Genomic DNA, 15,115 nt, shown 5'->3' with positions numbered 1-15,115 from the left:
ATAAAAATTGATTCTGAGCAAACAGTGCCATCCCTGACTTTCCAGGTAGAAGGAAAATGTAAAATTCAGAAAGCCAAGTTTTGAAAACTCTGATTTGAGGTAGACATATGGGGTGAGATTTAAAAAGATGAGCATTTAAATTTTTAACAGACTGCTATTTCAAAATTCATACTAAAAATGATGGCATCAATAATTTTAGTCAAAAAGTACCTTATAAAACTATCATGGCAACATTTTTTGAAAGATCAGAGGATCCTGTATAACTTTTGCGTATAAATAATGTTCGTAGTTGACTATTTCTCTTTTTTAAAGTAATAAGCTGTAAAAGGGTTTAACAAGTAATGATTTATAATGTGGTAGTCATTTGAGATTTGTAAACAACCTGACTTGCAGATGACAGCTAAATATGGCTTATCATATGAGGCTAACTTTAAAACAAGATAAGTGAATAAGCATATGATGACAAAAATAAAATGAGAATGAAGCATGCATCTAGAGGTCTCTGACCATAAACAAGTCATTTACCATATTTAGGCTCGCATTTCTCTATCAAAACACTGACTCTGTGTTAAAATCCAATTAATTTTAACCTAATAAAATTACTAATATCAACTATATTAATAATCACTATTGTGTTAATATTCTTCATGTCCTCAAGAGTGCCTTTAATAGAACCCTCGAGGCTAACAGAGTTTAGGTAATCAATAAATGAAACTAAATTTTTAAAAAGACTAGTCGGAGCACAAAGTAATAACTCATTTTTAGAAAACTGAATTTTTATAAAGGTATGGGAGGTGAAAAATACTGGATAGGAAGTAATCATGAAAAAGATCATCTCAGATGAGATTATCATGAAGAAAGTTATTGTCATCATGTTGTAGCCTAACTAAAGGGCTGGTAATGCCTCACTTCATTATACTGGGACAATATGAGGCCATCCTAGACAAATCCATGTAGATTCTATGCACATAATTCTCTCTCTCTCTCTCTCTCTCTCTCTCTCTCTCTCTCTCTCTCTCTCTCTCTCTCCTTCTCCCCTCACCTCCTTCCATCCTTATTTTCTTCCTTCTTCGATGTTACCCCAAATCTAAAAGTTAAAGTAATGATTTCTGACACACTTAGATGTACTTTACTTCTAGTTTTTCTTCATGTGGTACCTTGCAAAATCTATAATATATATGTATCTCTCTATATCAATATGTTGCAGACTGGTCAAATGAACAAGTTTACTTTTAGTCAGATGCATAAGAATAAGACAGATTATTGATATTATAAGCTTTTCACTTTGCTAAGACTTTTTCAATAATCCAAAGGTTATAGAAAATCAATTTAATTTTATTTTTAGTAGCATTTAATCTTTACCACGACTACAAGTATGCACTAAATTACTATAATTAATTAATTACTATAATTAATTAATTAATCCAAGATGTTTTTACTTAGGAATATTATTTTCTTTGAAAAAATAGTCCTTGTAAACTGTTTCAAACCTTAAGGTGATGAAATTAAGTCATTACTCTTTTATTCACAATGGATACACAAATATTCTGTAGCAAAATTTTGATATGGTAACCAATATGCTTTTGTTTCTGTAGCCCCTGACCCTTCTCTCCATTCAAACAGTAGTTAGGTTACTAGCTTACCCTGCTTTATTTTCCATCATCTAATTTCTCACCACCTAACATCTAATGTGTTTGTGTATTATTTATAAATACTGCAAGGTACCAAAAGAGCAGTTTTGTTTTATTCGAGACTAAATTCCAAGCCACAGTGACTGGGCATATTAGATGCTCTGCTAATATTTGTTGAATTAATGGCAGCACTGTCCCTAGTAAAGCAGAGCACTTACCACGGCAGAGAGCAGGAGTCATGCTATTGATGTTTTTATTGTAGAGCCCAATGGCAGTTATAAATGTATGTAAATGTGAGATCAGTCTTCTAGTTTTACCCATTCCTGAAAGAACCTGAAGTGTGCCAGGATGTGTATGCTCCGATGGGGAGAGGAAAGTAGGAGATGGAAGATGTAAATCAGGTGGGAAGTGAAGATGGATGCCTATAAGTCTAGATTAAAGAGCCTTTGAACATCTGGTGGCTGCATGGAATAGACACTCAGTTACTGGGTCAATGAACCAACTAACAGACCCTCCACAGTGTCATGTGAATAAAAGATGTGACTTGCTAAATTCCCAGAAATTGGGAATTACATTGATTTAAACTAAACTTTTCAACTTCGAATAGGTTTAAGTTTATAGTCATGGCCTAACCTGTGCATGAAATTAAACCTATTCAAGAAACTATTTTCTTCTGTGGCCTGACCTACTTACATTCAGACTCAATATAGAATTCCATTGTAAACTCATGGATCATTTCAGAAATTATTTTTTTAAATATATTTTTATTTATTTCAGAGAAGAAGGGAGAGGGCGAGAGAAACATCAAGGATGAGAAAGAATCATTGATTGGCTGCCTCCTGCATGCCCCCTATTAGGGGTCGAGCCCATAACCCTGGGCATGTGCCCTTGACCAGAATCGAACCCGAGACCCTTCACTGAGCCAAGCCAGCAGGGCCAGAATTGTATATTTCTATATACATGATCTATACATTGCACTGTGTGCTCACTGCTCAAATTCAAGTGATCTTTTGTCAATATACATTTGGCCCCACTTACCCTTTACCCTCCAACTCCCTTCCCTCTGGTAACAACCATAAGGTTGTCTGTGTCTATGAGTTTCAGTGTTATATCCCACAAATGAGTGTAATCGTATGATTTTTAGCTTTTTCTGATCTGATTTTCTATTTCTCAGTGTGCTATACTTAAGTTGTATTTGATTTTTTGATGTCAATCTCTAATAAATAGGTTTTTCTCCTAATAGTTCATTGTCACAATTAACCATATATGTTATGACATATTACTGGCTATCTCCTTTTTATTAAGTATTTTCTCTTTTATAGTATAACTTTATTTGCTGGAAAACAATGGATTTTAAAATATATTTATTTATTTATTTTAAACTTATTGTTATATATTTACATTCATGAGAATGAAACTGACCAAATAAATACAATTATAAATGCACTGTTTGATTTAAGCAAAGATCTGTTCTTTATTTGGTGGGTTACATAACCATAGGATAAATTATAAATATAATCTATATTTAATCATAGGATAAATTACATATACCAGTATAATTTCCTCCTATCTTTGGTCTTTTTCTCTGAGATTCAGAGCTATTAGTTTAAGATTTGACACATTTTTTTTCTTTACCTCTAGAGCTGATGATGACATACTGACTCTCTTGCCATTTTCATCAATAATCAGGATAAATACAAAATATTTTCTAGCCAAATATGAACTACCAAAAGAGGTTCTATTTTTTCATCAAACAGAACAATGTTTGTACTAATTAAATATTTAATAGTTAAACATGAAGGTTATCATCTCTCTCTCTCTCTCTCTCTCTCTCTCTCTCTCTCTCTCTTCATATATATATATATATATATATATATATATATATATATATATATATATGGCTAAGTGACCGACAGGCTGACCGGCTGGTACATATGACAAGCACTGACAATCTAAAAATAAATGTTGACTCACGCATGCACGATATTTGTCCCCTTCTGACACTGGCCTCCCATTTAAATTAATTCAAAGACAGTTTCCCGTGATGCCAACATTTGTGATGACTATTAATAAATCACAAGGACAGACTCTAGGCAGAGTAGGAATATTCCTACCTGAACCCATTTTCGGATATTGTCAGTTATATGTTGCTTTCTCTCATTTAACATTAAAGTTAAAGTTGTAAATACTTCATCACAAGGGAAATTAGTCAAGCATTCTGAAAGTGTTTTAACTCTTAATATGGTATACAGGGAGATATTAGAATAAGTTTAATCAATTTATCAGTCATTGTTTTATCAATGTTGTGTTTGTATCATGTTTTTGTTGTTTTTATATAATGTTTTTGTTTTTTATATCATGTCTTTGTTGTTGTTATATCATGTTGTTATTTATTAATTAATTTATATATTATTTTCATATACATTTTACTAATTTTCTTTCATCTCTGACATTGTTGTTATAAAGAAAGGGCGAATAGCAATATTAAAATATTTCTTCTAATTAATTTCCTTTCAATGTGCATGAATCTGTGCACTAGGCCACTAGTTAACTATTAGATAGGAATTTTATTTTCTTTCATTTAAAGCATTTGAAGATTCCTGACTCTGGCATTTTCTCAAAACATGTCAATTGACATTCCAAATCTGAATAAAGAACTGTGATTTAAAGGAACTCTTAAATTTATATTTAAATCATTTCTCTCAAAAATAATGTTGGCAGAAGCATTTAAGTAGAAACAATTTGCTTGGTTTGAGATAAGCCTCAAGTAAATATTTTTGTTTAATCTGTGTGTCTGTCTTTGCATAATTTATGTACTATATTATTTTCAAATATCCAATTCTGTAGATAATTATTTATGAACCCATTTAATTTACTTTACAGCAAGCACAGCAGAATTACAATCATGAATGGTTTCTATTCATCCCAAGCCTTGCTTTTTGCTTTTACTAAGGGCTTCCAACTGGGCCTGTTCAGTTTAATACAAATCCCTCTTTAGACAGTTGCTAACCATGACTTCAATGACAGGTTATTTTCTGCCTTCAATAAAACAGTTTTCAAACGGTCCTTTTTTGTATATTCACTTTTCCCTAAGTTGGAAAAAGAAGGCTAAATACCCGTTGGTAGTGCTAATGTGGCATAAAGTAGATCAGACCATCTAACCTTGTCATGATTTATGGTAAAGCACTGTTTCAAGATTATTGTGAGATTGGGTTATCTCAAAATCAAGTGTAGCTGGAAGGTTTTTGTTTTGTTTTGTTTTGTTTTAAGTTGCTGCTAGAATACCAGGAAGAGTAATAAAACTTTTTAAAGTTTTTTTTTTTTTTAGTAATACTTGCTGAATTATTAAACGTTATTACTAAAATCCCAAGTATAAGCTACATGACAGAGATAAAAGTTCATCCATATTTAACTTTATAAACATATCACTGGAACTTGCAACTTAATGGTGTGAAATATAATGTTATGCTTCTAAATAGAATGGAATAAAGTCCATTTTGATCTTTGACAGGTCTTTTCTCATTCATTTCTAAGTTGCAGCTTTGACTGACTTTTAATTGTAAAATATATGCCATTTGTTTTGTTTTATTCACCAAAAGTTATATAGGCAAGTGTTTTCAAAGAGTTTTTATATTGATGTGTCCCCCAATGCTAAAATAATAAATAATATACACAAGTGTTTAATATATATATATATATATATATATATATATATATATATATATATATATCAAATGAGTAAATTAATAATTAGTATATGTACTTTGAATCATATATGACAAACTATCTTTTTGAAAGATTTATTTGTGTTTCCAATAAATTCTATTTTATATAAGCACACTTTGTTTGAATCTTTTGCCTCATTGTTATTTTTATATTTTCTTTAAAAGAAGATATAACATACAGTAAAATTAGATTTTTAATAATTCTATTTTTACTACTAGATCAAATTCTCTTCAACAGTATTTTCATAATTCTGAAAATGTCTTCTCAACCATCTAGAATTAAATGATAACATTTTTACATTATCTTACCCTTAGGTCACCATTCTATATCATGGTCACATGTATTTATTTTTCTTCGCACACATTAATTCAAACCCAATTCTATTTTTACACTAATTTTTTTTTTCCAAACTGAAAACACAAGCGCAAAAGTTTTTCATGGAGTGTGGAACTCAATGAACTATTAAGTAATGAAGGCCCAGAACTCTGACACTGCCTTTTGAGAGAGATCTTGTCAGAGCACAGAAAAAATAACTGGGCCTCGCAGGCCGAAAACAGGATCCTTCTCCTTGGTTAACATTCACTCACATACTTAATACTATCTACCAAGTCCAGGCATTGAGTTAACTTCCAAGCTTGATGAGGTATGCAAAGACCATGGCCTGTTTCATATTCTAGTAAGATAGAGAGTCAACAACATGAGTGATGATATAATACAGTGTGAAAGTGTTTGACCTAGGGCAAAAGGAAGTTAAGAAGACAAAGTGGGAGCATTAGCAGACGTGAAGAATTCCATGTGTAAAGGGAAAGAGGTATAAACAATTAAAGGGGGTACATGTTAGAAACAATGAACGGGTTGTTCCCAAGGTTGGAAGAAAGAGCACATAGGAAGTGTGTTGTAGTAATCCAGGTGAGATGATAAGAGTCTACGTGAATGTAGTGCTTATCTTCTCACCAGGAAAAAAAGATTTGGGAGACACGCAGTACCTATGGCCCCAAATGCTTTACCACTCCTGGTGTGAGTGTGCTAAGATCTTCAGTACTTGATACTTAAGAAATAACTAGTCCTGAGTAATTTAACTTTTTTATGTTAGGATATTTCCTTGGAGTTTTAGCTTAGTTCTAATTGGCCTTCATACTAAGCACTGAAATGATTCTATTTTATTTTTCTTTCATTATTAAAGTCATTGGGTCTCTTCTATTTGAGTCTAATATAGGCTGAATCAACTCAAGTTTAAAATTCTTATTAATGACTATTTTCAATGGAGTAGGTACTTGCAACAAACAGGTTGAGCCAGTGTGCCATCTGAGCTGTGAACATTACCCTAATGAGTCTAAAAAGATGGAGTAGAAGGGGCAGAAAATATATATTTTTTCTATCACTATGTCTGACCTCTATGCCCTCTTTCACCTCAACTACCCCCGCATCACCACACTGTTGTCCATGTACATGATTTCTCTCTTTTTTTTCTTTTTTGTTTAATTCTTCTATTCCCAGTACCCCCCACCACACACACACACACACACACACACACACACACACGCGCGCGCGCGCGCGCGCGTGCGCGCACACACACACACACACTCCAGAGCTGTCTGACCGCTCTCTATCTATGAGTCTGCCTCTATTTTGCTTGGTAGTTCAGTTTATTCATTAAATTCCACATATGAGTGACATCCTATAGTACTTGTTTTTATCTGACTGGCTTATTTAACTTAGCATAATGTTCTCCAGGTCCATCCATTAACTGATAATAAAATATACCAGGAGAAGCCTACTTTGCAATTCAGACCCACAAGGCTACAAATTATGACTATTATGTTCTCTAACCTGGCAGATAGGAAGAATGGCTTAATCTTATTTCTTGCCACTTGTAAAGTTGGACTAATAATACTAATTTCACAGGGTTGTATGAGCATTTGTTAAACCATCATGTATCAAATAAAATTATGTATAACAGCACATATCTCTGTTACCAATAAATTATACATGTTTAGTGATTGTAAATTCCCTTGCCAGACCTCCCCTGGGAAAATCAAATAGAAACAGAGAAGGTAAATTTCAAAAGATTTCCCTTCTGGGCCTTTGCACATGCTCTTCCACTCACTCTTTCCTCTCTTCACCTGGTTAGCTTCTACTTTCTTCTGGTCTCAGCTTGGATTTCACTTCCTTCAAGAAGTCTTTCCAATAGGCTGAATTCTATGTTCTTTCCCGGGTACTGGTATCCTCTGTGTTTTATTAAACTGTTCCATAGTAACTTGTTTCATTTTCAGAATCACACAAAGGGCTGTAAGCCCATTGAGGGCGGGAACTCTCTCTCACACCACTGCTTCCTCAGTGATCAACCTAGTGATAGGCTTATTGTAAACAGCAAAATATGTTCACTTACTGACTGGCCAATGGAATAAAATTGCTATGGAAGGCAATGGTAAAAATAATCCATCACATGGTCACATACGATAGGCTCACATCTATATTTAATAACTTTTATAAGTTACTTGATAGACTACCGTTCTAATACCAGTTGCAACAAATATGTTTGTGTTACTGTCAGGTAGGTCTAATTTTATAAACTTGAGATGATACTTAATGTCTGCACTTATTGGAACCAGTGGGTGTTAGCCACGGAGGTACATTTCTAACAAACTGAGTTCTAATTGAAAGTATAATGGTTCTCCAAGCAGATCACTAGAGGACTTTGAAAATATCAATGACAGAACAGATTGCCATTTGATTTGAATACCTGGCTCTTAGACACAGATTGAATTGGCCCTCAGTGTCCCTTTTGCCCTAATATCATTATTATTTAATTACAAGTAACCCTAGGTATTGTTGACCTCATAGTTAACTTCCAGATTTAAATGTAAAATGCCATGCTTTGTTTTTTTTAAAAAAATGTATTCTAAGATTCCTTGTTCTAATATAGCATAAAATGGAGTTATATTTGCTCTTGAACAACTTAAAGAATATTTAATTTTACTGTTGCCATTATTTATCTCTGTCTCTCCTCCCTGGGAGCTGCTGTTAAAATTAATTTGCATTTCAGACCTCTAGATTTTATATTGCCATTAGGGTTGTGAAATGTTTTTACTCAGCACAACTAAGAACTGATGTTTTACCTCCCACTAATGGACCTTTAATTAGGCACTGTAATGAACCATTCTGTCATCCCTTCATTTATAGAGAGAGGTTTTGTATATGTAAGATACAATTTTGACAGAACACCAGGTCTGTAGAACCTTGCCAGCTCACATATAATAGATCCTAAATTTATTATGCTTTTGTCAGCTACTGGATTTATCATTTTAATGACACTGTCCACAGACTTATTTTGCTGCCAAAGAATAGCATCACCATACTTCAGGAATGTTTGTTGACATCTTGATCAACAACTCCGGGGGTCCAATTCTGACTATAATATCTCTACTTCGGGACCTTGAGCAAGTTATTTAACCTCTGTCGAAGGATTAATTGGTTAATTTTAATAAGTGCTTTACAGTGAAAGGTGGGAAGTGCCATGACTGCTGATAGTGATAATAAAATTATAATGTAGGCTTTTACAATGCATTAAGATTCTTCAGACTGTGATTCTGCTAAGTTGCCAAGTAAATATAAGTGGCTGAATTTATTCTTTTTAAGAATTCAAACTGCTATGATGATGGCCTCATAGTATTTTTAAAACTTATTTTTTTAAAAAAATGAAGATTATTGGATCCTGATTACATACAGCTTTTGTACATTGAATAGATTGCTCTTTTATTATCTTATCTCCAAACAACCCTCATTTGTTTATTTATGATTATTTTTTTTTCTCATTTGCTTATCTGAATAATGCCACTGCTGAGTGTAGTCTCAAGGAGGTCATCTGAGACAAGTCAGGATGACACAAATCACAATAATACCAGGTAAAAGTGTATAGAGCCAAAAAGAGGTAAAGAACCAGTGACTTTAAAATTAAGAAGAGAAAGAGATTAGTTCAACCTGAGGGCTAATGTGAACAACTCGTAAAAGAAAATGGTGTTTAAGCTGGAAAGAGATATACAGATAGGATTGGGCAAAGAGGGATGAAGGTGAGTAGGAATCCAAAGAAAATGCATTTCAGAGGAAGAGAATAGCATGAGAAAGTCACAGTGTCAAGGGAGTTGACATAAAAAAACTATGATCGGTATGGTTTTATTAGAATAAAAAAGAGGATGGACAGATAGTTTGGATATTGATGACCATTTGCATTATTCAGGATAGTAGTTGGTACGGATCCCATTCAGGACTCTGAGAATAATGGCGCAAGAAAGGAAACGAAGCAAAGCTGTGAGTAGGAAACGGAGGTTGTGTTTGAATACTATGAGAGGAACGGGAGGAGAGAGTCACGAGGACTGAGCCGCACGTGAGTGGGGTTCCATGCACATAAATTGACCGTATTTGCCAACTAAACTCTGATGGCCTGTGATGCATATAACTGAAGAGGTAAGTTGGGCAAGCAACATGAAAAAGGGCATTGGCTTCGGTTAGTAGCATCTATATTTGCCAAGAAGGGTCTGTCCTAATATGTAGAGAATGTACATACGGAAAAGGAAAGACAAATTTGGAACTGAAGTTACCTCTTTGTTGCTCAAGTAGCCCCCCTGCTGGAACATCAGATGCAAAATATTTGATACTATGACTTATTCTCAAATAAGGTCCATGCATATACTGGTAACCTGATTCTTTGCTGTTCTGTTACTTTCTACAATGTCAAGAGACCTAGCCCACTCTCAGTGAGGTCCTCAATGAAATCAAACAATACAGAGACCATAAATTTAAATAACTTTTAAGGGTGTGGTCCCTGGAGGTAGATTGTCTGGGTTTGAATCCTGGCTTTCCCAATTACTAACACTGTCATCTTCAGGAGGCTCTTTATGCCTCCTCAGTCACTTCCTCTGTAAAATGAGAACAAAAGCAATACTGTGTTCATTAGCTAAATTAAATGAATTGATCAATTAATGCAAAAAAAAGAAGTATTACGAGAGTTCCTGGATATAAGAAGGTTTCAGTAAATGTGATTGAGATGAAAAACCATTTAAAAAAAATTGGAAATTTGGATAGAACGTACAACTGGTTTATGTGGCCGCTCTTTTGAAAATAGATACAGAGGGTACAGAGGAAATGCATAGAGATCAGTCAGTAATGATCCAGATAAGAGATGTGAGTAGCTTCAATGATGGTAGTGAGAATGAAGGTGATGGAAAGTGTCCAGATTTGGGATTTATTTGAAAGGTAAAAGTGAGAATGAAGGTGGAGTATAAAAGAAAGAGGAAAATAAAAAAATGACTCCAAGATTCTTGGACTTGGGTGTTTCACTTAATAGACATAAGATAAACTATCGTAGAGGAGTTTTCAGGTGAGAATATCAGGTTAATTTAGAAATGAGTCAAGCTGTCAAATAGACATTTAAGTATAAAAATCTGCTACTCAAAAGCTAGGTTTGACTGGATACATACATTTGGAACTATTGATAGTTGGATGGTAAAAAAAGGGCTTTGAAATTATCCAGTCAGTGGGTCTCATATTTAAAACATTTGGAAAACTTTAAATAATATAGATGTCCCATTATAGGCAAAGAGAATCAAAATCATAGGTGATGCTTGGGAAACTATATTTTAGCGATCTTCAACCTTCTTCATCTTGTGGCACACATGAACTAATTACTAAAATTCTGTGGCACATCAAAAAATATATTTTTGGCCCTAAGTGGTTTGGCTCAGTGGATAGAGCGTTGGCCTGTGGACTGAAAGGTCCCAGGTTTGATTCCAGTCAAGGGCATGTACCTTGGTTACGGGCACATGCCCAGTAGGGGGTGTGCAGGATGCAGCTGATTGATGTTTCTCTCTCATTGATGTTTCTAATTCACTATCCCTCTCTCTTCCTCTCTGCAAAAAATCAATAAAATATATATTAAAAAATATATATATATATATATTGCGCTAGCCAGTTTGGCTCAGTGGATGGAGTGTCGGCATGTGGACTAAAGGGTCCCAAGTTCGATTCTGGTCAAGGGAACATGCCCGGGGGGTGGGGGTTGGTTATGGGCTCGATCCCAAGTAGGGGGCATGCAGGAGGCAGCCGATCAATGATTCTGTTTCATCATTGATGTTTCTATCTCTCCCTCTCCCTTCCTCTCTGAAATCAATATATATATATAATTATATATATATATATATATATATATATATATATATATATATATATATTTTTTTTTTTTTTTGCCAATATATTTTATATTACTTTTTATTTTTTGCCAATCTGACAAAAAATAGGTATAATTTTGAATCATTCACACTGAACAGCTATTGTGCTGGCTGTTGTCTTTTTTTTTTTTTTCCAATTGGACAATCTAAGGCAGTGGTTCTCAACCTTCTGGCCCTTTAAATACAGTTCCTCATGTTGTGCTCAAACCATAAAATTATTTTCGTTGCTACTTCATAACTGTAATGTTGCTACTGTTATGAATCCTAATGTAAATAATCTGATATACAGGATAGTCTTAGGTGACCCCTGTGAAATGGTCATTCACCGCCAAAGGGGGTGACCACAGGTTGAGAACCACTGATCTAAAGGAAAAGAGGTCAGAGTCCTTAAATAAATAGTCAGGTATTGGCATGTTTCAGTGGGTGAAAATCACTGCTATATTTCATTAAACCTGTTGAGGTCTTTCTAATGTGCAGATTTTTACAGAAGTCACAGGCTCAAGGAGTGAGTATCTATAATAATAAAAGGGTAATATGCTAATTAGACCAGATGTCCTTCTGAGGAAGCCGGGGCAGGAGAGAAGCAGCCCGGGTCCCAGGTGCCTGCCAGTGGCCAGAGGGAAGCCGATGCAGGCAGACAGGGGAAGGAAGGCCTACTCTTGCACGGATTTTTGTGCATCGGGCCTCTAGTTTTAGAATAAAAAGAAATATGAGGGCAGAGTCACAAGTAACATCAACTAAGATCAGTGTATATGATTATGTGTTTTCCTTCAGCTGCATTAAGCAACAGGGCACCAGTTCAGGAAAGAGGGAACATTGGACTTAACCATGTTATGAATTTCCAAGAACAGCAACACAAGAGAAGAGGATACCAGGGAATGATTACAATGATAGACTATGGAACCTGAACTGGAGAAGGAAGAAGCAAAGACTCTTTAAGAGAAGGATGAAGAACAATGTAAAGAATTATTGGAGCTGAGGTGGCTCAGGGGCTGAAACTGGAAAATGGGGTGGCTGGAACTGAGATAATGTAGCAGATACAGTACAGGTAACAAGGAAGCTTCTTCATGTAAACATGAGTGCATGCTGCCAGGTGCAGCTCTGACTCACAGTCCTGGCATCTGTCCCCCGTGTGTTCAGGCGGGCAGTGGCAGTAAGGCTGGTTCCCAGCAGTCACGCTGCAGGTCCCTTCGTTCTGACAAAAGTCCTCACAGACCGTCTTGCCACAGTTTGGTCCAGTGAATCCCAGCGCACAGCGGCAGGTGGGTCTCCCTATTGGAAAAATGTAATAAAAAAGAAATTACTGAACTAAAATGGTTTATTTTCATGGAGTCTTCACTAGATAAGAATCAGGATGCCAGAGTTTCCGTCAAAGTTGGTCTCTTACTTAAATCCGTGACTTGAGGCAGTAATTTGACCTCTTTGGGTCTGTTTCCCAATGTTCCCATGATGCCTAGATTCCATGATAACGCAGGATCACACCTAACAAAATTAGCAGAGCTCATTTTATACATAATTATATATTCACAGAAATATTTTATGCTTTAAAGTGCTTTCATTATTCTCTGTATTCTCTTTCCTTACCCATTTTGCCTTTTCAATTATGTTTGCTCTATTCATGTGGTAATGCAGATTGCACTGGCCATTAGAAGATAAAGTAGAGAAAATTATATTTCCCTGTGTTGATTCATGTACCAACTATTGCTGGATCTACATAAAATAGAGCTTAGACTTATTATAAATAAATATTTTAATAAATTCAAAGTGGACATGTCATCTATACTAATATTTATGAATGTTATTTTATTTGATATAAATACACATACTGTGTTTAGATATAAGCACTTACACAGTCCTATTTTATTTCATTTTGATATTTTTCTTCATAGTAAGGACTGTCACTTCTAGTCTGGTAAGATGATTTAGAAGTCTAATGTTAACGGTATACAATAGCAAATCTGATGGATCATCTTTAGATATTTTTCTTTATTTGCTCTGTGGGAACTAACATCACAATGAAAGCTGAATAATCCTTGAAGGTGTTTTGAACATAACAGTTAACTGCTATATCAGGAATGAGTCTCTCTAACTGCCTGGACTATCAAGAACTGAGTAGAAAATTGAGTGCAGAACTAGTTCTGTAGATGTGGTGAACAAAACAAAACTAAATTAATGGCTATCATTTGTAAGGGGGGAAGAATGAGGTTTAGAAATTGTACAAATATAAAATAACATCAAATAGCATAAGAAAGAAATTCAGTTATAGATCTCAATGAACTAGAATTCAGAAAATGACACAGGGTTGCTAACATCAGAGAATATCCAACAATCTCCTCTCACTTTTGTAGAAATAAAGCATAGTTAAAGTGGCCAGAAAAATGCACGAATGTAATGCTTAAGGCTTGAGGTATGAAAGTGATAGGTTTTCTTTATTGCCATAGAGTCTATATTCTACAATGAAGGACAATTCTATGTTTCTACTTTTTTTTGAAAAGCATTCTTAGGTGAATAAAATGTCTCCAAATAAAATCTACCTGCATTTCCAAGAGAAGAAATAAATTGAAGTTTCACAATTTACTTATTTAGTTTACTTTGAAAGGGCTCCACACACTTAAACATGCTAGAAGCTATTGCTTCTCAATGAAGAAAATTATATACATTTTTATGTTGAGTAGTATTGCTTTAAAATTTATTTATAATGATATTAGTATAGTGGCTAGATAAATGCCTATTAATAGGTTGATAAACAAGATAAATTTTATATACATTAAAAGCTGATTAACCTTGCATTTTTCATTACCAGAAAATGGCTTTAAAACTTGTAGATAAAGGTTTTTCTTATAATGGTAGTGAATTTTCTAGTTGTTGATTACATACCTAGAAAATATCTTCACTTAAACAAAAATAGGTGAAACATAAAGACACAAACAATAGAATAAATGGTGGTAGGAAGATAAAGAAAATAGTTATTGTTGGAGCACAGTAACCAGGGAAAATGGAAACCCTGAACAAAAGAAGGGATACCTCTTCATCTACAAGAACCAGAGAATGACTTACAGAGAAATAAAAAATACAAACAGGAACACATACAGGAGTTAAATGTGAAACACACAGTACAGAAAATACAGAAGAAATTGATTGCATTAGAACAACTAGAACAAGTGCATACAGAGAACTGAAACACTGTAGATTTAAACTTTTCTACATTACTTTCCAGTTTATTATTCCTTGTTTTTAAAAATCGGGAGTGAAAAGAGTAAAATGATAGAAGTTTGAAAGAAACAAACACAGCCCGCTGCAAAGGCGCCTGCAAATCCCTCTATCCCGCCACTCAGAGACACAACACCCTGCTTTCATCTCATCTATAGCTGTTTGGAAAGTAAGGCAGAGTGACCAGGTTGTGTTCCACCCCCACCCCCACCCCCCACTGCGGGCATATGCCTACATCATTTTGAGTCTGGCTGAATTATTTTTAAAAGGCTCCCATTCCTCTTCCTTTGAAGAGAAGATTTATTTTTGACAAGTAGAAATCTC

General features: G+C 34.6%; 1 protein-coding gene across 2 annotated transcripts in view; it reads right to left on the bottom strand.

The window, feature by feature from the left end:
• LRP1B (LDL receptor related protein 1B) overlaps positions 1-15,115 on the bottom strand; it is a 1,698,272-nt gene that overhangs the window by 59,066 nt on the left and 1,624,091 nt on the right. For both annotated transcript variants that reach the window (XM_081095916.1, XM_081095917.1), the window contains exon 84: positions 12,692-12,853. In XM_081095916.1, the coding sequence (XP_080952042.1) occupies positions 12,692-12,853 (162 nt within the window). The remainder of the gene's footprint in view (positions 1-12,691; positions 12,854-15,115) is intronic.

Source organism: Myotis nattereri (assembly GCF_964212035.1).
Source record: "Myotis nattereri genome assembly, chromosome: 7".
NCBI classification, from domain to species: Eukaryota; Metazoa; Chordata; class Mammalia; order Chiroptera; family Vespertilionidae; genus Myotis; species Myotis nattereri.
Note: the sequence above shows the minus strand (reverse complement) of the source record. Positions and strands in the feature narration are given on the sequence as shown.